Source organism: Salmo salar, chromosome 13 (genome assembly GCF_965601325.2).
Source record: "Salmo salar chromosome 13, fSalSal1, whole genome shotgun sequence".
In the NCBI taxonomy this organism is placed as follows: domain Eukaryota; kingdom Metazoa; phylum Chordata; class Actinopteri; order Salmoniformes; family Salmonidae; genus Salmo; species Salmo salar.
Window position 1 is genome coordinate 70,961,374 of NC_138303.1, and position 22,574 is coordinate 70,983,947.

At 41.7% G+C, this 22,574-nt stretch overlaps 1 protein-coding gene across 1 annotated transcript in view; it reads right to left on the reverse strand.

The window, feature by feature from the left end:
* LOC106567659 (opioid-binding protein/cell adhesion molecule) overlaps window positions 1–22,067 on the reverse strand; it is a 469,819-nt gene extending 447,752 nt beyond the window's left edge. The window contains exon 1 of the mRNA XM_045693500.2: window positions 21,581–22,067. Within this exon, the coding sequence (XP_045549456.1) occupies window positions 21,581–21,641 (61 nt within the window). The 5' untranslated portion in view covers window positions 21,642–22,067. The remainder of the gene's footprint in view (window positions 1–21,580) is intronic.
* Window positions 22,068–22,574: the final 507 nt, after the last annotated feature.

The following is a 22,574-nucleotide window of genomic DNA, read 5'->3' on the forward strand; positions in this document are numbered from 1 at the left end:
AGCATTGCCTTTAAATTGTTTCACTTGGGTCAAACGTTTTGGGTAGCCTTCCACAAGCTTCCCACAATAAGTTGGGTGAATTTTGTCAGGAGGAATGGGCCAGAGCTGGTGTAACTGAGTCAGGTGTGTAGGCCTCCTTGTTCGCACACGCTTTTTCAGTTCTGACCACACATTTTCTATAGGATTAAGGTCAGGGCTTTGTGATGGCCACTCCAATACCTTGACTTTGTTGTCCTTAAGCCATTTTGCCACAACTTTGGAAGTATGCTTGGGTTCATTGTCCATTTGGAAGACCCATTTGCGACCAAGCTTTAACTTCCTGACTGATGTCTTGAGATGGCACCGCAGAAGGGGCAGACGGAGCAGTCTTCTGGTTAGGCTCCGTAGATGGGCACATCGCTCACCGCTCCTGAGTATACTACTCGCCAATGTCCAGTCTCTTGACAACAAGGTAGATGAAATTCAAGCAAGGGTTGCCTTCCAGAGAGACATCAGAGATTGTAACATTCTCTGTTTCACGGAAACATGGCTCACACGGGATACCTTATCAGAGTCGGTACAGCCACCCAGTTTCTTCACGCATCGCGCCGATAGAAACAAACATCTCTCTGGTAAGAAGGGCGGGGGTGTATGCCTTATAATTAACGAGTCGTGGTGTAATCATAACAAGATACAGGAACTAAAGTCCTTTTATTCACCTGACCTGGAATTCCTTACAATAACACGCCGACCGCATTATCTACGAAGAGAATTCTCTTCGATTATAAATCACAGCCATGTATATCCCCCCCAAAGCAGACACCTCGACGGGCCCTGAAAGAACTTAATTGGACTCTATGTAAACTGGAAACCACATATCCTGAGGCTGCATTTATTGTAGCTGGGAATTTTAACAAGGCTAATCTGAAAACAAGGCTCCCTAAATTTTAGCAGGACATCAAATGTGCGACCTGAGCTGGAAAAATTCTGGATCATTGCTACTCTAAGGCAACGCATACAAAGCCCTCCCTCGCCCTTCTTTCGGCAAATCTGATCATGACTCCATTTTGTTGCTCCCAGCCTATAGACAGAAACTAAAACAGGAAATGCCCGTGCACAGGTCTGTTCAAAGCTGGTCCCACCAATCTGACTCCACGCTTCAAGATTGCTTCGATCACGTGTACAGGGATATGTTTCCGGATTGCCTCAGACAACAACATTGATGTATATGCTGAGTCGGTGAGCGAGTCTATTAGCAAGTGCAATGGTGATGTTGTACCCATGGTCACTATTAAAACCTTCCCCAACCAGAAACCGTGCATTGATGGCAGCGTTCTCGCAAAACTGAAAGCGCGACCAACTGCTTTTAATCATGGCAAGGCGACCAGAAATACAAAACAGAAATACCAAACAGTGTAGATATTCCCTGCGCAAGGCAATCAAACAAGCTAAGTGTCAGTATAGAGACAAAGTGGAGTCGCAATTCAACGGCTCAGACACGAGACATGTGGGTGGCAGGGTCTACAGTCAATCACGGATTACAAAAAGAAAACCAGCCCCATCGCGGACCCCGATGTCTATGCTAGTTCTGAACGTCACATGCTAATGTAAAAAGCTGGTTTTTGATATAAATATGAACTTGATTGAACAAAACATGCATGCATTGTATAACATAATGTCCTAGGTGTGTCATCTGATGAAGATCATCAAAGGTTAGTGCATCAAATAGCTGTGGTTTGGGTTTTTGTGACATTATATGCTAGCTTGAAAAATGGGTGTCTGATTATTTCTGGCTGGGTACTCTGCTGACATAATCTAATGTTTTGCTTTCGTTGTAAAGCCTTTTTGAAATCGGACAGTGTGGTTAGATTAACGAGAGTCTTGTCTTTAAAATGGTGTAAAATAGTCATATGTTTGAAAAATTGAAATTATAGCATTTTTAAGGTTTTTCGTATTTCGAGAAATTGAAGTAATAGCATTTCTAAGGTATTTGAATAATGCGCCACAGGATTCCACTGGCTGTTACGTAGGTGGGACGATTTCATCCCGCCGACCCTAGAGAGGTTAAAGGCACAGTCAACTTAGTGTATGTTGACCCACTGGACTTCTGACCCACTGGAATTGTGATGCAGTGAATTTTAAATTGAATAATCTGTCTGTAAACAATTGTTGTAAAAAAAAATACTTGTAGATGTCCTAACCGACTTTCCACAAATTTCTTGTTAACAAACTAGAGTTTTGGCGTGGTTGAAAAACGAGTTTTAATGACTCAAAACTAAGTGTATGTAAACTTCTGACTTCAACTGTAACTGTGGACTATTTTACACTGTGTGATTGAGACAAGGATGAATGCTATCTTACTGTGTATCTTACTGTGTCAAACACATTTCTGAGTAAACGCACACCTGGGAATTCCACACCTGGTCTTTTGAAAGTCTTAATTAGATGTTTCTGTACATTTGAGATGCTGTTATTTCAAGGCTCATTATCTTACAAATAACAGAGAGCAAAATATTGCGCTCCAATTTCATGGAGCTGTCAACAATGAATTGTTGAGTATGCAAAATTGATGAGAACGCTTTGTAAATCCACCTGCAAGTCTATAGCATTATTGTACGGAAATTAACAAGAGAAACCCAATATTTAATAGGATCATATTCATCTGCCCACTCATACATGTTATGAAAAGCTTCCTGCAAGGACCATATAGACAGCTGGAGTACCAAACACTTTAATACATCATAGTTTTATGACGTATTAGGGACAGATCACAATTCATTGGGGATGAGGGGTGGTCCAAAATAAGGAAGGATTGCTTTGAGGAGGGTTGTGTGTTTTATTTTATTTTATTGGGCACAGGGGAGGGTAGTGTTTTTTTCCTTCTGGTTAACATTCACTCTTTTGCAGGTTTTACTATATAATTTATTTTATCCCAGCCACATTTCCTCATCTTCTTGCATGCGCCTCCCCTATATCAAGGTGTTTTGGTACTTCCCTCATGCACTACGCTTTTCAGTGAGCTAACTTTTACTATACCACAGGTCAGTATAGTCTACCAGTCTGACTGTCTGTCAATCCTGCCCTCAATCACCCATTCATTCCTTTTTTCCAAGATGGCGTAGCAGTTCAGAAGTCCTCTACCCTCCTCTTGTCGTGTCCCGTGTATATATATATATTTACATTTTTTTTTTTCTTCACTTATCTTTATATATATATATATTTTTTATTTATTTTTTTATTCTAAATACTCAACCTCAAAGCACTCTCCTGCAACCCGCCTCACCAATTTAAAAAAGAAAGTATTATTTACCTCATCTGAATTCCACAACAGAAGCTAGCAAGTGTTTAGCCATTTTCACTGGCTAACGTTGAAGTTCAGCTAGCCACGGTTAGCTGTCCTCAGCTATCCATTAGCTCGAATAGCTATCGGCAGTTTTTGTACAGCGCGACTCAGACCAGAGCATACCGGACCTATTCTCTCTCCTTTCCCCGATTTCTACCGCAGGCTCTGGACATTTACACCTGGATCTTGCAGCTAACTAGCTGCTACCTGAGTGACTATTGGCAACGTCGGTCACGGAATTAACACACATTATTACGGAGCTAGCCAGCTGAAGAGTTCCGTCAGCCACTCCTGGGCTATTCCTGAGCTAGCCAGCTGAAGTGTCTCCTGGGCTACAACTCACCTATCCTGACCCGTTTTACTGCCGATGCGGAGCCCCATCGGGTCTTCACGACTGGACCACCGACGTTATCTGCCCGAGGGAGTTATCCAACTGGCCCCTCCGTCGCGACGTAACCTGATCGCCCATCTGCGGCCCGCTAATCGTTAGCCGTCTTTTCGGCTGCGATCTGAATAGGTCTATCGGACACTTTTCTTGGGCCACTATAACTAACTATTTTGCCAACTTGGACTGGTACCCCCTTCCACACGGAACCCCACTAACCCACAGACGGAAACGCACGAGGTGGCTAAAAACAGACCTCCCTCCCATCTTCCACCAGCTTGCTACCTATGGCCCGGCTAGCTGTCTGAATCTCACTGGACCCTTTGATCACTCGGCTAAGCATGCCTCTCCTTAATGTCAATATGCCTTCTCCATTGCTGTTCTGGTTAGTGTTTATTGGCTTATTTCACTGTAGAGCCTCTAGCCCTGCTCATTATACCTTATCCAACCTCTCAGTTCCTCCACCCACACATGCTATGACATCTTCTGGTTTCAATGATGTTTCTAGAGACAATATCTCTCTCATAATCACTAATTGCCTAGGTTTACCTCCTCTGTACTCACATCCCACCATACCTTTGTCAGTACATTATACCTTGAAGCTATTTTATCGCCCCCAGAAACCTGCTCCTTTTTCTCTCTATTCTGGACGTCACAGACGACCAATTCTTATAGCTTTTAGCCGTACCCTCATACTTATTCTTCTCTGCTCCTCTGGGGATGTAGAGGTGAATCCAGGCCCTGCAGTGCCTGGCTCCACTCCTACTCCCCAGGCGCTCTCTTTTGATGACTTCTGTAACCGTAATAACCTTGGTTTCATGCATGTTAACATTAGAAGCCTCCTCCCTAAGTTTGTTTTATTCACTGCTTTAGCACACTCTGCCAACCCGGATGTCCTAGCTGTGTCTGAATCTTGGCTTAGGAAGTCCACCAAAAACTCTGAAATCTTCATCCCTAACTACAACGTTTTCAGACAAGATAGAACGACCAAAGGGGGCGGTGTTGCAATCTACTGCAGAGATAGCCTGCAGAGTTCTGTCCTGCTATCCAGGTCTGTACCCAAACAATTTGAACTTCTACTTTTAAAAATCCACCTCTCCAAAAACAAGTCTCTCACCGTTGCCGCCTGCTATAGACCCCCCTCGACCCCTAGTTGTGCTCTGGACACCATATGTGAACTGATTGCCCCCCATCTATCTTCAGAGCTCGTGCTACTAGGTGACCTAAACTGGGACATGCTTAACACCCCAGCCATCCTACAATCCAAGCTTGATGCCCTCAATCTCACACAAATTATTAATGAACCCACCAGGTACAACCCCAAAGCCGCAAACACTGGCACCCTCATAGATATCATCCTAACCAACGTGCCCTCTAAATACACCTCTGCTGTTTTCAACCAAGATCTCAGCGATCACTGCCTCATTGCCTGTACCCGTAATGGGTCAGCGGTCAAACGACCTCCACTCATCACTGTCAAACGCTCCCTGAAACATTTCAACGAGCAAGCCTTTCTATTCGACCTGGCCCTGGTATCCTGGAAGGATATTGACCTCATCCCGTCAGTAGAGGATGCCTGGTTATTTTTTTTAAATGCCTTCCTCTCCATCTTAAATAAGCATGCCCCTTTCAAGAAATTTAGAACCAGGAACAGGTATAGCCCTTGGTTCTCCCCAGACCTGACTGCCCTTAACCAACACAAAAATATCCTGTGGCGTTCTGCATTAGCATCGAACTGCCCCCGCGATATGCAACTTTTTAGGGAAGTTAGAAACCAATACACACAGGCAGTTAGAAACGCCAAGGCTAGCTTTTTCAAACAGAAATTTGCTTCGTGCAACTCCAACTCTAAAAAGTTCTGGGACATTGTAAAGTCCATGGAGAATAAGAACACCTCCTCCCAACTGCCCACTGCACTGAGGATAGGAAACTCTGTCACCACCAATAAGCCCACTATAATTGAGAATTTCAATAAGCATTTTTCTACGGCTGGCCATGCTTTCCACCTAACTACCCCTACTGCATTCAACAGCACTGCACCCCCCACAGCTACTCGCCCAAGCCTCCCCCATTTCTCCTTCTCCCAAATCCATTCAGCTGATGTTCTGAAAGAGCTGCAAAATCTAGACCCCTACAAATCAGCTGGGCTTGACAATCTGGACCCTTTCTTTCTAAAATTATCTGCCGAAATTATTGCAACCCCTATTACTAGCCTGTTCAACCTCTTTCGTGTCGTCTGAGATTCCCATAGATTGGAAAGCAGCTGCTGTCATCCCCCTCTTCAAAGGAGGTGACACACTTGACCCAAATTGCTACAGACCTATATCCATCCTACCCTGCCTTTCTAAGATCTTCGAAAGCCAAGTCAACAAACAGATTACCGACCATTTCCAATCCCACCGCACCCTCTCCGCTATGCAATCTGGTTTCAGAGCTGGTCATGGGTGCACCTCAGCCACGCTCAAGGTCCTAAACGACATCGTAACCGCCATCGATAAGAAACAATACTGTGCTGCCGTATTCATTGACCTGGCCAAAGCTTTTGACTCTGTTAATCACCACATCCTCATCGGCAGACTCAGTAGCCTTGGTTTCTCAAACGATTGCGTCGCTTGGTTCACCAACTACTTCTCTGACAGAGTTCAGTGTGTCAAATCGGAGGGCCTACTGTCTGGACCTCTGGCAGTCTCTATGGGGGTACCACAGGGTTCAATTCTTGGGCCAACTCTTTTCTCTGTATACATAAATGATGTCGCTCTTGCTGCTGGTGAATCTCTGATCCACCTCTACGCAGACGACACCATTCTGTACACTTCTGGCCCTTCTTTGGACACTGTGTTAACAACCCTCCAGACGAGCTTCAATGCCATTCAACTCTCCTTCCGTGGTCTCCAACTGCTCCTAAACACAAGTAAAACTAAATGCATGCTCTTCAACCGATCGCTGCCTGCACCTGCCCGCCTGTCCAGCATCACTTCTCTGGACGGTTCTAACTTAGAATTTGTGGACAACTACAAATACCTAGGTGTCTGGTTAGACTGTAAACTCTCCTTCCAGACTCACATCAATCATCTCCAATCCAAAGTGAAATCTCGAATTGGCTTCCTATTTCGCATCAAAGCATCCTTCACTCATGCTGCCAAACATACCCTCGTAAAACTGACCATCATACCAATCCTCGACTTCGGCGATGTCATTTACAAAATAGCTTCCAATACCCTACTCAACAAGCTGGATGCAGTCTATCACAGTGCCATCCGTTTTGTCACCAAAGCCCCATATACTACCCACCACTGCGACCTGTACGCTCTCGTTGGCTGGCCTTCGCTTCATAATCGTCGCCAAACACATTGGCTCCAGGTCATCTACAAGACCCTGCTAGGTAAAGTCCCCCCATATCTCCACTCACTGGTCACCATAGCAGCACCCACCTGTAGCACGCGCTCCAGCAGGTATATCTCTCTGGTCACCCCTAAAGCCAACTCCTCCTTTGGTCGTCTCTCCTTCCAGTTCTCTGCTGCCAATGACTGAAACGAACTACAAAAATCTCTGAAACTGGAAACACATCTCCCTCACTAGCTTTAAGCACCAGCTGTCAGAGCAGCTCACAGATCACTGCACCTGTACATAGCCCATCTATAATTTAGCCCAAACTACTACCTCTTCCCCTACTGTATTTATTTATTTTGCTCCTTTGCACCATATTATTTATATTTTATCTCTGAACTTTCTTCAAACTACAAATCTACCATTCCAGTGTTTTTCTTGCTATACTTTATTTACTTTGCCACCATGGCATTTTTTTGCCTTTACCTCCCTTATCTCACATCATTTGCTCACATTGTATATAGTCTTATTTTATTTTTGTTTATTTATTTATTTATTTACTTTATTATTTATTTATTTTTTCTACTGCATCATTGATTGTATGTTGTTTTACTCCATGTGTAACTCTGTGTTTTTGTATGTTGTCGAACTGCTTTGCTTTATCTTGGCCAGGTCGCAATTGTAAATGAGAACTTGTTCTCAACTTGCCTACCTGGTTAAATAAAGGTGAAATAAATAAATAAAATAAATTCATAGTGACAATAGTGGTAAGTGGATTGCTTGCCCAGATCTGCAATAGTCTAACTAGTAATTATACCACACATAAAAGCATTCAAGGCTGCATCAAATTTCTTAACTAGTAAGATGTTGGCCTTCTCCATTGGCACAATCTTTTCATCTTTACCTGACAAGAGAACAGGGCTGTGACGGTCATGGAATTTTAGATGACGGTGATTGGTAAGCCACATGACTACAGTCTCTGTAATAACCGTTCAAATTGCGATATCTACAGTACCAGTCAAAAGTTTGGACACACCTACTCATTCCAGGGTTTTTGTTAATGTTTACTATTTTTTACACTGTAGAAATGTGAGGACATCAAAACTATGATGTGAGGACATCAAAACTATGAAATAGCACATGGAATCATGTAGTAACCAAAAAAAGTGTTAAACAAATCATAATATATTTGAGATTTGAGATTCTTCAAAGTAGCCACCCTTTGCCTTGATGACAGCTTTGCACAGTCTTGCATTCTCTCAACCAGCTTCATGAGGTAGTCACCTGGAATGCATTTCAATTAACAGGTGTGCCTTGTTAAAAGTTCATTTCCTTCTTAATGTGTTTGAGCTGTGTTGTGACAAGGTAGCGGTGGTATACAGAAGATAGCCCTATTTGGTAAAATACCAATGGCTAGGGGGCAGTATTTTCACGGCCGGATAAAAAAACGTACCCGATTTAATCTGATTATTACTCCTGGCCAGAAACTAGAATATGCATAATTATTAGCTTTGGATAGAAAACACTCCAAAGTTTCTAAAACTGTTTGAATGGTGTCTGAGTATAAAAGAACTCAAATGGCAGGCCAAAACCTGAGAAGATTCTGTACAGGAAGTACCCTGTCTGACCATTTCTTGGCCTTCTTGAATATCTCTATCCAAAACAGGGGATCTCTGCTGTTACGTGACACTTCCTACGGCTCCCATGGGCTCTCAGAAGGCGGCAAAAAGCTGAATCGTGGCTTTGCAGGCTCTGGCTGAAAAACATTAGCGCGTTTGGATAGTGGCCGGTCACAGTACTATGAAACTGAGGCGCGTGCACGAGTCGACTCCATGTTTACTTTCTTTCTCTTTGAACGAAAACCACCACTCCCGGTCGGAATATTATCGCTTTTTTACGAGACAAATGGCATAAAAATTGATTTTAAACAGCGGTTGACATGCTTCGAAGTACGGTAATGGAATATTTAGAAATTCTTTGTCACGAAACGCGTCGGGCGCGTAACCCTTCGTCACCCTTGGATAGTGTCTTGAACGCACGAACAAAACGCCGCTATTCGGATATAACTATGGATTATTTTGAACCAAACCAACATTTGTTATTGAAGTAGCAGTCCTGGGAGTGCATTCTGACGAAGAACACCAAAGGTAATCAAACTTTTGTAATAGTAAATCAGAGTTTGGTGAAGGCTAAACTTGCTGGGTGTCTAAATAGCTAGACCTGTGATGCCGGGCTATGTACTCAGAATATTGCAAAATGTGCTTTCACCGAAAACCTATTTTAAAATCGGACACCTCGATTGCACAAAGGAGTTCTGTATCTATAATTCTTAAAATAATTATGTTTTTTTGTGAACGTTTATCGTGAGTAATTTAGTAAAATTCACCGGAAGTGGTCGGTGGGAATGCTAGTTCTGAACGTCACATGCTAATGTTAAAAAAGCTGGTTTTTGATATAAATATGAACTTGATTGAACAAAACATGCATGTATTGTATAACATAATGTCCTAGGGTTGTCATCTGATGAAGATCAAAGGTTAGTGCTGCATTTAGCTGTGGTTTTGTTTTTTGTGACATTATATGCTAGCTTGAAAAATGGGTGTCTGATTATTTCTGGCTGGGTACTCTGCTGACATAATCTAATGTTTTGCTTTCGCTGTAAAGCCTTTTTGAAATCGGACAGTGTGGTTAGATTAACGAGAGTCTTGTCTTTAAAATGCTGTAAAATAGTCATATGTTTGAAAAATTGAAGTTTTTGTATTTTTGAGGAATTTGTAATTCACGCCACGCCCATCATTGGATATTGGAGCAGGTGTTCCACTAGCGGAACGTCTAGATGTAAGAGGTTAAGACATGAAGGTCAGTCAATCCGGAAAAAGTCAATAACTTTTAAAAGTTTCTTCAAGTGCAGTGGCAAAAACCATCAAGCGCTATGATGAAATTGGCTCTCATGAAGACCGCTGCTTGAGTTACCAGCCTCAGAATTTGCAGTCCATATAAATGCATCACAGAGTTTAAGTAACAGACATCTCAACATCAAATGTTAAGAGACTGCATGAATCAGGCCTTCATGTTTGAATTGCTGCAAAGAAACCACTACTAAAGGACACCAATAATAACAAGAGACTTGCTTGGGCTAAGAAACACAAGCAATGGACATTAGACCGGTGGAAATCTGTCCTTTGGACCGATGAGTCCAAATGTCAGATTTTTGGTTCCAACAGCCGTGTCTTTGTGAGGCGCAGAGTAGGTGAATGGATGATCTCCGCATGTGTGGTTCCCACCATGAAACAGGAGGTGTGATGATGTGGGGGCGCTTTGCTGGTGACACTGTCAGTGATTTATTTAGAATTCAAGGCACACTTAACCAGCATGGCTACCACAGCAATCTGCAGCGATACTCCATCCCATCTGTTTTTCAACAGGACAATGACCCAACACACCTCCAACACACACACCTCCAGTAAGGGCTATTTAACCAAGAAGGAGAGTGATGGAGTGCTGCATCAAATGACCTGGCCTCCACAAATCACCCGACCTCAACCCAAGTGAGATGGTTTGGGATGAGTTGGACCACAGAATGAAGGAAAAGCAGTCAACAAGTGCTCAGCATATGTGGGAACTCCTTTAAGACTATTGGAAAGCATTCCAGGTGAAGCTGGTTGAATGAGTAGGTGTGTCCAAACTTTTGACTGGTACGGGGGTGTATATATATATATATATAAAAAAAAATATATATATATATAATAAAAAAGACGCACATTTTTCTCCTCTCCTTCACTCCTGACTAGAGGTCGACCGATTAACTTCTTGGGGCTATGTGGGACGCTAGCGTGCACCCTATCAACAGCAGGTGCATTTCAAGAGCGGCAAATTTGAAACCAAATAAATGTCAAAATTCAAATTTTTCAAACATACAACTATCTTACACCCTTTGAAAGATAAACATCTCCTTAATCTAACCACGTTGTCCGATTTCAAAAAGGTTTTACGGCGAAAGCATAAAGTTATGTTAGGAGAGTACATTGACAATAGCTGTGTGTAATGTTTTGTCAATTCAAAGACAGGCGTCACCAAAACCATAAAACCAGCTAAAATGATGCACTAACCTTTAACAATCTCCATCAGATGACACTCCTAGGACATTATGTTAGACAATGCATGCATTTTTAGTTCTATCAAGTTCATATTTATATCCAAAAACAGCGTTTTACTATGGCATTGATGTTGAGGAAATCGTTTCCCTCCAATAACCGGCAGTCAAGTCAGCACCACAAATTAAATAATTAAAATTAGAAAACATTGGTAAAATATTATATTGTCATTTAAAGAATTATAGATTTACATCTCTTGAACGCAATCAACTTGCCAGATTTAAAAATAACCTTACTGGGAAATCACACTTTGCAATAATCTGAGCACTGCGCCCAGAAAAATATGCTTTGCTATACAGACAAACGGCCATGTTGGAGAGATCTAAAATCGAAAATACTATGTAAATAATCCATAACCTTTGATTCTCTTCATCAGATGTCACTTCCAGGAATCCCAGGTCCATAACGAATGTAGTTTTGTTCAAAAAAGCTCATCATTTATATCCAAAAAGCTCTGTGTTGTTAGCACATGATCTAAGCCAGCCGGACTTCTCGTCACGAACGAGGGGAAAAAATATATTTACGTTCGTTGAAACATGTCAAACGTTGTATAGCATAAATCATTAGTGCCTTTTTTAACCAGAACATGAATAATATTCAAGGTGGACGAATGCATTCTCTTTTATAACGTATTAGAACGAGGGTACCCAACATGAACTCGCGCGCCAGAGTCTAATCGGCCATCACCGTTCCATGGCTCTTGTTCGGTCAGATCTCACAGTAAAAGACTCAAAACACTTTGTAAAGGCTGGTGACATCTAGTGGAAGCAATAGGAAGTGCCAAAACATTAATCAACCCCTGTGTGTTTCAATGGCATAGGCTTAAAGGTAATTCAACACATCAGGTATCCACTTCCTGTCAGAAAATGTCTCAGGGTTTTGCCTGCCAAATGAGTTCTGTTATACTCACAGACACCATTCAAACAGTTTTAGAAACTTTAGGGTGTTTTCTATCCATATATAATAAGTATATGCATATTCTAGTTACTGGGTAGGATTAGTAACCAGATGAAAATCGGGTACGTTTTTTTATCCAGCCGTGAAAATACTGCCCCCTAGCCCCAACAGGTTAATCGGAATGGCCGATTAATTGTGGCCGATTTCAAGCTTTCATAACAATCGTAATCGGCATTTTTGGACACCGATCATGGCCGATTACATTGCACTCCACAAGGAGACTGCATGGCAGGCTGACTTCCTGTTATGCGAGTGCAGGTAAGCCAAGGTAAGTTGCTAGCTAGCATTAAACGTATCATATAAAAAAACAATCAATCAATCTTAACATAATCACTAGTTAAACTAGGAATATCATCAACCATGTGTAGTTATCTAGCTTGTCCTACGTTGCATATAATCGATGCGGTGCCTGTTAATTTATCATTGAATCACAGCCTACTTCGCCAAACAGGTGATTTAACAAGCACATTTGCGAAAAAAGCACTGTCGTTGCACCAATGTGTACCTAACCATAAACATCAATGCCTTTCTTAAAATCAATGCACAAGTATATATTTTTAAACCTGCATATTTAGTTAATATCGCCTGCTAACATGAATTTCTTTTAACTAGGGTAAATTGTCACTTCTCTTGCGTTCTGTGCAAGCAGCGTCAGGGTATATGCAGCAGTTTGGGCCGCCTGACTCGTTGCGAACTGTGTGAAGACCATTTCTTCCTAACAAAGACCGTAATTAATTTGCCAGAATTGTACATAATTATGACATAATATTGAAGGTTGTGCAATGTAACAGCAATTTTTAGACTTAGGGATGCCACCCGTTAGATAAAATATGGAACAGTTCCGTATTTCACCAAAAGAATAAACGTTTTATTGTCGAAATGAACATTTCTGTATTTGACCATATTAATGACCTAAGGCTCGTATTTCTGTGTGTTATTATATTATAATTAAGTCTATGATTTGATAGAGCAGTCTGACTGAGCGGTGGTAGGCAGCAGCAGGCTCGTAAGCATTCATTCAAACAGCACTTTCCTGCGTTTGCGAGCAGCTCTTCGCAATGCTTCAAGCATTGTGCTGTTTATGACTTCAAGCCTATCAACTCCCGAGATTAGGCTGGCAATACTAAAGTACCTTTTAGAACATCCAATAGTCAAAGGTATATGAAATACAAATGGCATAGAGAGAAATAGTCCTATAATAACTACAACCTAAAACTTCTTACCTGGGAATATTGAAGACTCATGTTAATAGGAACCACCAGCTTTCACATGTTCTGAGCAAGGAACTTAAACGTTAGCTTTTTTACATGGCACATATTGCACTTTTACTTTCTTCTCCAACACTTTGTTTTTGCATTATTTAAACCAAATTGAACATGTTTCATTATTTATTTGAGACTAAATTGATTTTATTGATGTATTATCTTAAGTTAAAATATGTGTTCATTCAGTATTGTTGTAATTGTCATTATTACAAACATACATATATAAAAAAAAAAAAAAAAATGAACAAATAATTTAAAAAAAAACAGAAATAATTATTATAAAAATAAATTTCAAAAAATAAAACAAACCAAAAAAATTGCCCGAATAATCGGCATCGGCTTTTTTTGGGCCCTCCAATAATCGGCATCGGTGTTGAAAAATCATAATTGGTCGACCTCTACTCCTGACTGCATGTGATGCTGCTACAGGGAGGGGTGTGTTACTTAGACAAGGACCAACAAAGTTTCCTCACGTTGTACAGTCATTGTTACAGCAGAAATGGACTCAACCGCACAAATGCCCATCTGTCCTGTCTATAGTCAGTTGTTTGTTCTATACAAAAAAAACCTGGTAATGACAGTTATTTTATTTTCATGATGATCTTCATCCATACCCGTCGATTATGCGGTAACTGTGCCAGCCCTAACAGAGAAGCAATATAAATCAATGCTAAATTATATACAGTAGTATTGATTGAGTGCAAAAAGACCGTACCAGAGACAGAGTCCTTCATAGGGCTGTGAATTGCTATTGCGCTTGCATTGTTTATGAAGCTGGTTGACTTGATTAAGTTTGACAAGGACATGACCTGCTCTGGGCTGTGACAGAGAAAGTGCACTAATAGGAATGCTACTGTATGAACAGATCGGAAAGATTTAGCTTGATCAGTGGTTCTACCAAAGTATGACCATACTGTACACATTTATGAATACATCTCATTCGAAAAAAGGGGTCCAGTAGTTGAATTCATGTTGAATGAGTAGTTGAAATCATGTTCATCACAGATATTTAAATATATACAGTTGAAGTCGGAAGTTTACATATACTTAGTGCGGAGTAATTAAAACTCGTTATTCAACCACTCCACAAATTTCTTGTTAATAAACTATAGTTTTGGCAAGTTGGTTAGAACATCTACTTTGTGCATGACACAAGTAATTTTTCCAACAATTGTTTACAGACAGATCATTTCACTTATAATTCACTGTATCACACTTCCAGTGGGTCAGAAGTGTACATACACTAAGTTGACTGTGCCTTTAAACAGCTTGGAAAATTCCAGAAAATGATGGCATGGTTTTAGAAGCTTCTGATAGGCTAATTGACATTTGAGTCAATTGGAGGTGTACCTGTGGATGTACAGTGCCTTGCGAAAGTATTCGGCCCCCTTGAACTTTTCGACCTTTTGCCACATTTCAGGCTTCAAACATGAAGATATAAAACTGTAATTTTTTGTGAAGAATCAACAACAAGTGGGACACAATTATGAAGTGGAACGAAATTTATTGGATATTTCAAACTTTTTTAACAAATAAAAAACTGAAAAATTGGCCGTGCAAAATTATTCAGCCCCTTTACTTTCAGTGCAGCAAACTCTCTCCAGAAGTTCAGTGAGGATCTCTGAATGATCCAATGTTGACCTAAATGACTAATGATGATAAATAGAATCCACCTGTGTGTAATCAAGTCTCCGTATAAATGCACCTGCTCTGTGATAGTCTCAGAGGTCCGTTTAAAGCGCAGAGAGCATCATGAAGAACAAGGAACACACCAGGCAGGTCCGAGATACTGTTGTGGAGAAGTTTAAAGCCGGATTTGGATACAAAAAGATTTCCCAAGCTTTAAACATCCCAAGGAGCACTGTGCCACTGATAATATTGAAATGGAAGGAGTATCAGACCACTGCAAATCTACGAAGACCCGGCCGTCCCTCTAAACTTTCAGCTCATACAAGGAGAAGACTGATCAGAGATGCAGCCAAGAGGCCCATGATCACTCTGGATGAACTGCAGAGTTCTACAGCTGAGGTGGGAGACTCTGTCCATAGGACAACAATCAGTCGTATACTGCACAAATCTGGCCTTTATGGAAGAGTGGCAAGAAGAAAGCCATTTCTTAAAGATATCCATAAAAAGTGTCGTTTAAAGTTTGCCACTAGCCACCTGGGAGACACACCAAACATGTGGAAGAAGGTGCCATGGTCAGATGAAACCAAAATCTAACTTTTTGGCAACAATGCAAAACGTTATGTTTGGCGTAAAAGCAACACAGCTCATCACCCTGAACACATCATCCCCACTGTCAAACATGGTGGTGGCAGCATCATGATTTGGGCCTGCTTTTCTTCAGCAGGGGCAGGGAAGATGGTTAAAATTGATGGGAAGATGGATGGAGCCAAATACAGGACCATTCTGGAAGAAAACCTGATGGAGTCTGCAAAAGACCTGAGACTGGGACGGAGATTTGTCTTCCAACAAGACACTGATCCAAAACATAAAGCAAAATCTACAATGGAATGGTTCACAAATAAACATATCCAGGTGTTAGAATGGCCAAGGCAAAGTCCAGACCTGAATCCAATCGAGAATCTGTGGAAAGAACTGAAAACTGCTACAAACGCTCTCCATCCAACCTCACTGAGCTCGAGCTGTTTTGCAAGGAGGAATGGGCAAAAATTTCAGTCTCTCGATGTGCAAAACTGATAGAGACATACCCCAAGCGACTTACAGCTGTAATCGCAGCAAAAGGTGGTGCTACAAAGTATTAACTTAAGGGGGCTGAATAATTTTGCACGCCCAATTTCAGTTTTTTTATTTGTTTAAAAAGTTTGAAATATCCAATAAATTTCGTTCCACTTCATGATTGTGTCCCACTTGTTAATTCTTCGCAAAAAATTACAGTTTATATCTTTATGTTTGAAGCTTGAAATGTGGCAAAAGGTCGAAAAGTTCAAGGGGGCCGAATACTTTCGCAAGGCACTGTATTTCAAGGCCTACCTTCAAACTCAGTTCCTCTTTGCTTGACATCATGGGAAAAACAAAAGAAAATCAGCCAAGACCTCAGAAAAGAAATTGTAGACCTCCACAAGTCTGGTTCATCCTTGGGAGCAATTTCCACTCCTGAAGGTACCATATTCATCTGTACAAGCAATAGTATGCAAGTATAAACACCATGGGACCACTCAGCAGTCATACCGCTCAGGAAGGAGATGTGTTCTGTCTCCTAGAGATTAATGTACTTTGATTTTCACTGTTCGCACCAATCCCAGAACAACAGCAAAGGACCTTGTGAAGATGCTGGAGGAAACGGGTACAAAATTATCTATATCCACAGTAAAACAAGTCCTATATCGACTTAACCTGAAAGGCTGCTTAGCAAGGAAGAAGCCACTGCTCCAAAACCTCCATAAAAAAGCCAGACTACGGTTTGCAACTGCACATGGGGACAAAGATCGTACTTTTTGGATTAATGTCCACTGGTCTGATGAAACAAAAATCGAACTGTTGGCCATAATGACCATCGGTATGTTTGGGGAAAAAAGGGGAAGCTTGCAAGCCGAATAACACCATCCCAACCGTGAAGCACTGGGGTGGCAGCATCATGTTGTGGGGGTGATTTGCTGCAGGAGGGACTGGTGCACTTCACAAAATGGATGGTATCATGACGCAGGAAAATTATGTGGATATATTGAAGCAACATCAAGACATCAGTCAGGAAGTTAAAGCTTGGTTGCAAATGGTTCTTCCAAATGGACAATGACCCCAAGCATACATCCAAAGTTGTGGAAAATGGCTTAAGGACAACAAAGTCAAGGTATGGGAGTGGCCATCACAAAGCCCTGACCTCAATCCTGTAGAAAATTTGTTGGCAGAACTGAAAAAGCGTGTGTGGGCAAGGAGGCCTACACACCCGACTCAGCTACACCAGCTTTGTCAGGAGGAATGGGCCAAAATTCACCCAACTTACTATGGGAAGCTTGAGGAAGGCTACCTAAAACGTTTGACCCAATTTAAAGGCAATGCTACCAAATACTAATTGAGTGTACGTAAACTTCTGACCCACTGGGAATGTGATGAAATAAATAAAAAGCTGAAATAAATCATTCTCTCTACTATTATTCTGACATGTCACATTTTTTAAATAAAGTGGTGATCCTAATTGACCTAAGACAGGGTATTTTTACTAAGATTAAATGTCAGGAATTGTGAAAATCTGAGTTTAAATGTATTTGGGTAAGGTGTATTTACACTTCCGACTTCAACTGTATCTATATAATACATGAGGGACTATAGGTGAGTGGACACCATTTTCTACATTGAAGAATAATAGTGACGACATCAACAATATGAAATAACACATGTGGAATCACGTATGGAATCATGATCGTGGACGACAGGAAAAGGCGGGCCGAACAGGCCCCCATTAATATCGACGAGGCTGTCGTGGAGTGGGTTGAGAGTTTCAAGTTCCATGGTGTCCACATCACCAACAAACTATCATGGTCCTAACATACCAAGTTAGTCGTCTCCCCTCAGGAGACTGAAAATATTTGGCATGGGTCCCCAGATCCTCAAAAGGTTCTACAGCTGCACCATCGAGAGCATCCTGACCGGTTGCACCACCGCCTGGTATGGCAACTGCTCGGCATCTGACCATAAGGCGCTACAGAGGGTAGTGCGAACGGCCCAGGACATCACTGGGGCCAAGCTTCCTGCCATCCAGGGCCTATACAATAGGCGGTGTCAGAGGAAAGCCCATAAAATTGTCATTGACTCCAGTCACCCAAGTCATAGACGGTTCTCTCTGCTACCGGACGGCAAGCGGTACCGGAGCGCCAAGTCTAGGACCAAAAGGCTCCTCAACAGCTTCTACCCCCAAGCCATAAGACTGCTGAACAATTAATGAAATCTCCATAACCAAAAAAAGTGTTAAACAAATCAACATATGACAGCTTTGCACACTCTTGGCATTCTCTCAACCAGCTTCAACTGGAATGTATTCCAACATTCTTGAAGGAGTTCCCACATATGCTGAGCACTTGTTGACTGCTTTTCCTTCATTCTGAGGTCCAACTCAACCCAAACCATCTCAATTGGGTTGCGGTCGGGTTATTGTGGAGGCCAGGTCTTCTGATACAGCACTACATCACTCTGCTTCTTGGACAAATAGTCCTTAAAAAGCCAGGAGGTGTGTTGGGTCATTGTCCTGTTGAAAAACAAATGATTGTCCTACTAAGCGCAATCCAGCAAAGCACCCCCATACCATCGCATCTCCTCCACCATGCTTCACGATGGGAACCACACTTGCGGAGATCATCTGTTCACAAAGACAAGACGGTTGGAACTAAAAATCTCAAATTTGGATTCATCAGACCAAAGGACAGATTTCCACCGGTCTAATGAACATTGCTCATATTTCTTGGCCCAAGCAAGTCTCTTCTTATTATTGGTATCCTTTAGTAGTAGTTTCTTTGCAGCAATTCGACAATAAAGGCCTGATTCACGCAGTCTCCTCTGAACAGTTGATGTCGAGATATGTGTTACTTGAACTCTGTGAAGCATTTATTCGGACTGCAATTTCTGAGGCTGGTAACTCTAATGAACTTATCCTCTGCAGCAGAGGTCACTCTGGGTCTTCCTTTCCTGTGGCAGGTCCTCATGAGAGCCAGTTTCATCATAGTGCTTGATGGTTTTTGCGACTGCACTTGAAGAAACTTTCAAATTGAAATTTTCCAGACTAAGACATGAAGGTCAGTCAAAGTAATGGACTGTCTTTTCTCTTTGCTTATTTGAGCCGTTCTTGACATAATATGGCCTTTTATCAAAGAGGGCTATCTTCTGTATACCACCCCTTCCTTGTCACAACAACTGATTGGCTCAAACGCATTAAGGAAAGAAATTCCACAAATTAACTTTTAAGAAGGCAGACCTGTTAATTGAAATGCATTCCAGGTGACTACCTCATGAAGCTGGTTGAGAGAATGCCAAGAGTTTGCAAAGCTGTCATCAAGATAAAGGGTGGCTACTTTGAAGAATCTCAAATATAAAATTTGTTGAACTCTTTTTTGGTTACTGCATGATTCCCTATGTGTCATTTCATAGATTTGATGTCTTCAGTATAATTCTAAAATGTAGAACATAGCAAAAATAAAGAAGAACCCTTGAATGAATAGATCTGTCCAAACTTTTGACTGGTACCGTATGTAAAATGTGTTTTTAGTTTGAAGGTTAACATCCAAAAATCAATACGCATCGTTGCAGTGGCATATAAATAATCCAACAAATTGCCTAGAGTACTATCGAAATGGACCCTTCAATAGCACAACACCAGATGCCCACATGGATTTCTGCTTGACATCTCATTTGAGTGACAGCACCTCCTACACAGCAGTGTTTTCCTGATGTCATCGCCCAGGGGGGTGCAGTGCCCCCTATAGGTCCTGTGATGCCACCGTGGAACAGATGGAGTGTTAGTCATGCGGGATTGCTAGTGACTCTCACTCTCGGGGGGTAGGGGCCACCAGAAAACATCTGCATTACTACCCGTCCTGGCTATGCTGAGTCTTCATCCAGTGCAAGCTCTCTCATTAAGCATAATTCAGAGTCCACAGATGCAGAGAAGTGATAGCCCGGCATCCCATTGTGACATAGCTAAGCAGCTCTGAGACCACCATCCATGGGGGATGCACAGTCCATACGCGCCCCTCCCCAAATTCCCAACAAACGCAGCTCCACATACTCGTCTCCTATTAACGTTCATGTGTTGATGTCTGGAGAAATTGCTTAAGAAATCCAAAAGTAGGCTATGAAAACCAACGTCCAATATTGTAGAAGACTGCTGTTGGTACACGTACACATTTTGGACTCTGATAGATGCTTTAGTCTCTTACTTCTGTCACATCACCTCAGAGGTAGTTAGCTCACTTTTGAGTGCTAGATTGACTCCTACTGACAAACAATGCTAATGAGCTTGGAGTGAGCAGTGAGGTCACCCCCAATACAGTATTGGTGCCATCGTTGTATGAATAAATATTGATACACCCCTGCAATGTAACTGTTTCAGCTTGTGCATTGACTTTCAGAAGGGAGTTTGTGTGCCCAGGCGTAGGATCTTAATTTGTCCAGTGTTCGTGCAGGTTTTCAGTAAATGTATGTAAATCATGAAGCTCATCTGCATTTCCTGCGGTGCAGGAAAATTCTCAGCAACCAAAGAGTGATTCAATTAAGATCATACATTTGTATGTTTGTGACTGCATGAAGAAGTAGATACAATGTGGCATATGAGGCTAGTTTTGATAATGTAATATACTACAATGGGCTAATCCTGAAAAATATTACCTGCAAAACTTTCAGAAATTTGGAATTTTACAATACCAGAAGTAAATCCCCCCCATTTGTAATACTGGACACGCTTCCCCTGAACATCAATGAAACACACTCTGTCTCCGTTGATTAACATGTCAAAGTCCCTCACAGACGCTGCATTTCTAGCTGCGACAGAAACCAATTATCCAGACCTTGAAGTCATGGATTGAAAAGTGTTGCCGTTACCCTGGAGAATATAGGCAGCTCCTTTGACATGGTCCCAGAATTATCAATATTAATTTCATTGGCTAGGATCAAAACGGGATATGACAGCTAAGTATTTGAGGCGGCAGTTCATATGACAGACGTATCATTCACCCGACAACCTAGATCCAACCGAAGCATCATCACAACAAACTCAAAAGACAGTACAGTACATCTCTATTAGCGTTCCTAATACATGCAACATATCATCTGCATATCACTGGTATTCTGCATTAGATGCTGTGGCCAATGTAAGCGTTTCTTCGCATCAATTTCTGTCAAGATCAAAACCCAATAGAAGCGTGTTTTGACAACCCTGTGGTAGCTTGGGAGACAACTTAGCAAGGATCACATTGAACTAAGACCAAAGCGTCTTAGTAAAATCAACAATGCCTGGACCGACTTTCCTCCACTGTGTTTCACCTGAATCTTTTCCAACAGCTTTGACAGTGACAGACCACTTCTCAGGAGAGAGAGAGAGAAAAGCAGTGTGTGATTGTCAAATGTAGCTCCCCCAGTAAAACTCTGTTGCTACAGTGCATCACTTCGCAACAACAGCCAGCGAGCGGGAGATAGAGCAAAAGAGATGGAGAAGTCTTACCTGGGAACACGAGCAGAGCAAACACCCACGACAGGATGAGGAAACACATGGAATTATACATTCTTCCAATTTAATCAGATGACACCGATGGACACTTGTGTTTCTTCACTCTCTTCTGTATTCTTGTTTTTCTTTCAACCGGAATGCAGTCAACAGTGCTGTTTTGCTCTCCTTCACAATTCTCAAATGTTTCAGCTTTTCCTTCGACTGGTGTTCTCTATGCTGAAGGTTATTTAAATCCAGTGCAGGTTGTGGCAGCATGCAGCACCCGAGTCCTCATTCAGTATTCACACGCATACGCAGAGACCAATGCTCTGAAAGCCAAATGTTCCACCTCTGCTCCACTCTCATTGGTCAAGGCTTTTGGCTGTCAGTCAGACCCAGCCATTACTCTGTTCTTGTACTATTGGTACATGAGAAGTTCCACATACTTGGACTGGTATCAAGGTTGGAACTTCTGGAAGTAATCAGCCTCGATGCCAACTATACAAAACGTAACATTAGGACTATAACTACTGTTCCCTGGAGATGGGAAATGAGGTACAACATACTATGGGGAGTCATACTTTCGTGACTTCGGATGAAGGATCACGCCAGACAAGGCCAATAAAATTCGAGCTAGGCTGGAAGCCCCGCCTTCCACATGTGATTAGCGTGAGCCTCTGATTCATCCTTCAATTTAATACCACTATTCACCGAGACTCAGGGAGCAGAGGTTATAGTCATAACGTTACGTTCCCTTTCAGTCAGTCAACTTCGGTACAACATACTATGAGGAAATGTAATCACGCCCCAAGCCGACCCCAAAGGATATTAAATTAAATGGCCCATAGAGACCTTGGGAATATAAAGATTCTATCTGAAATGTTTGTAAAAAATTTGTTAGTCAAATATAATTGCTATTTAGGTAGTTCTGCATATGTCTGTGAAGTTAGATTTGAGAAAAATATTATTTTAAATGAGAAAAATAATTACAACTAGACATTTTTATCTG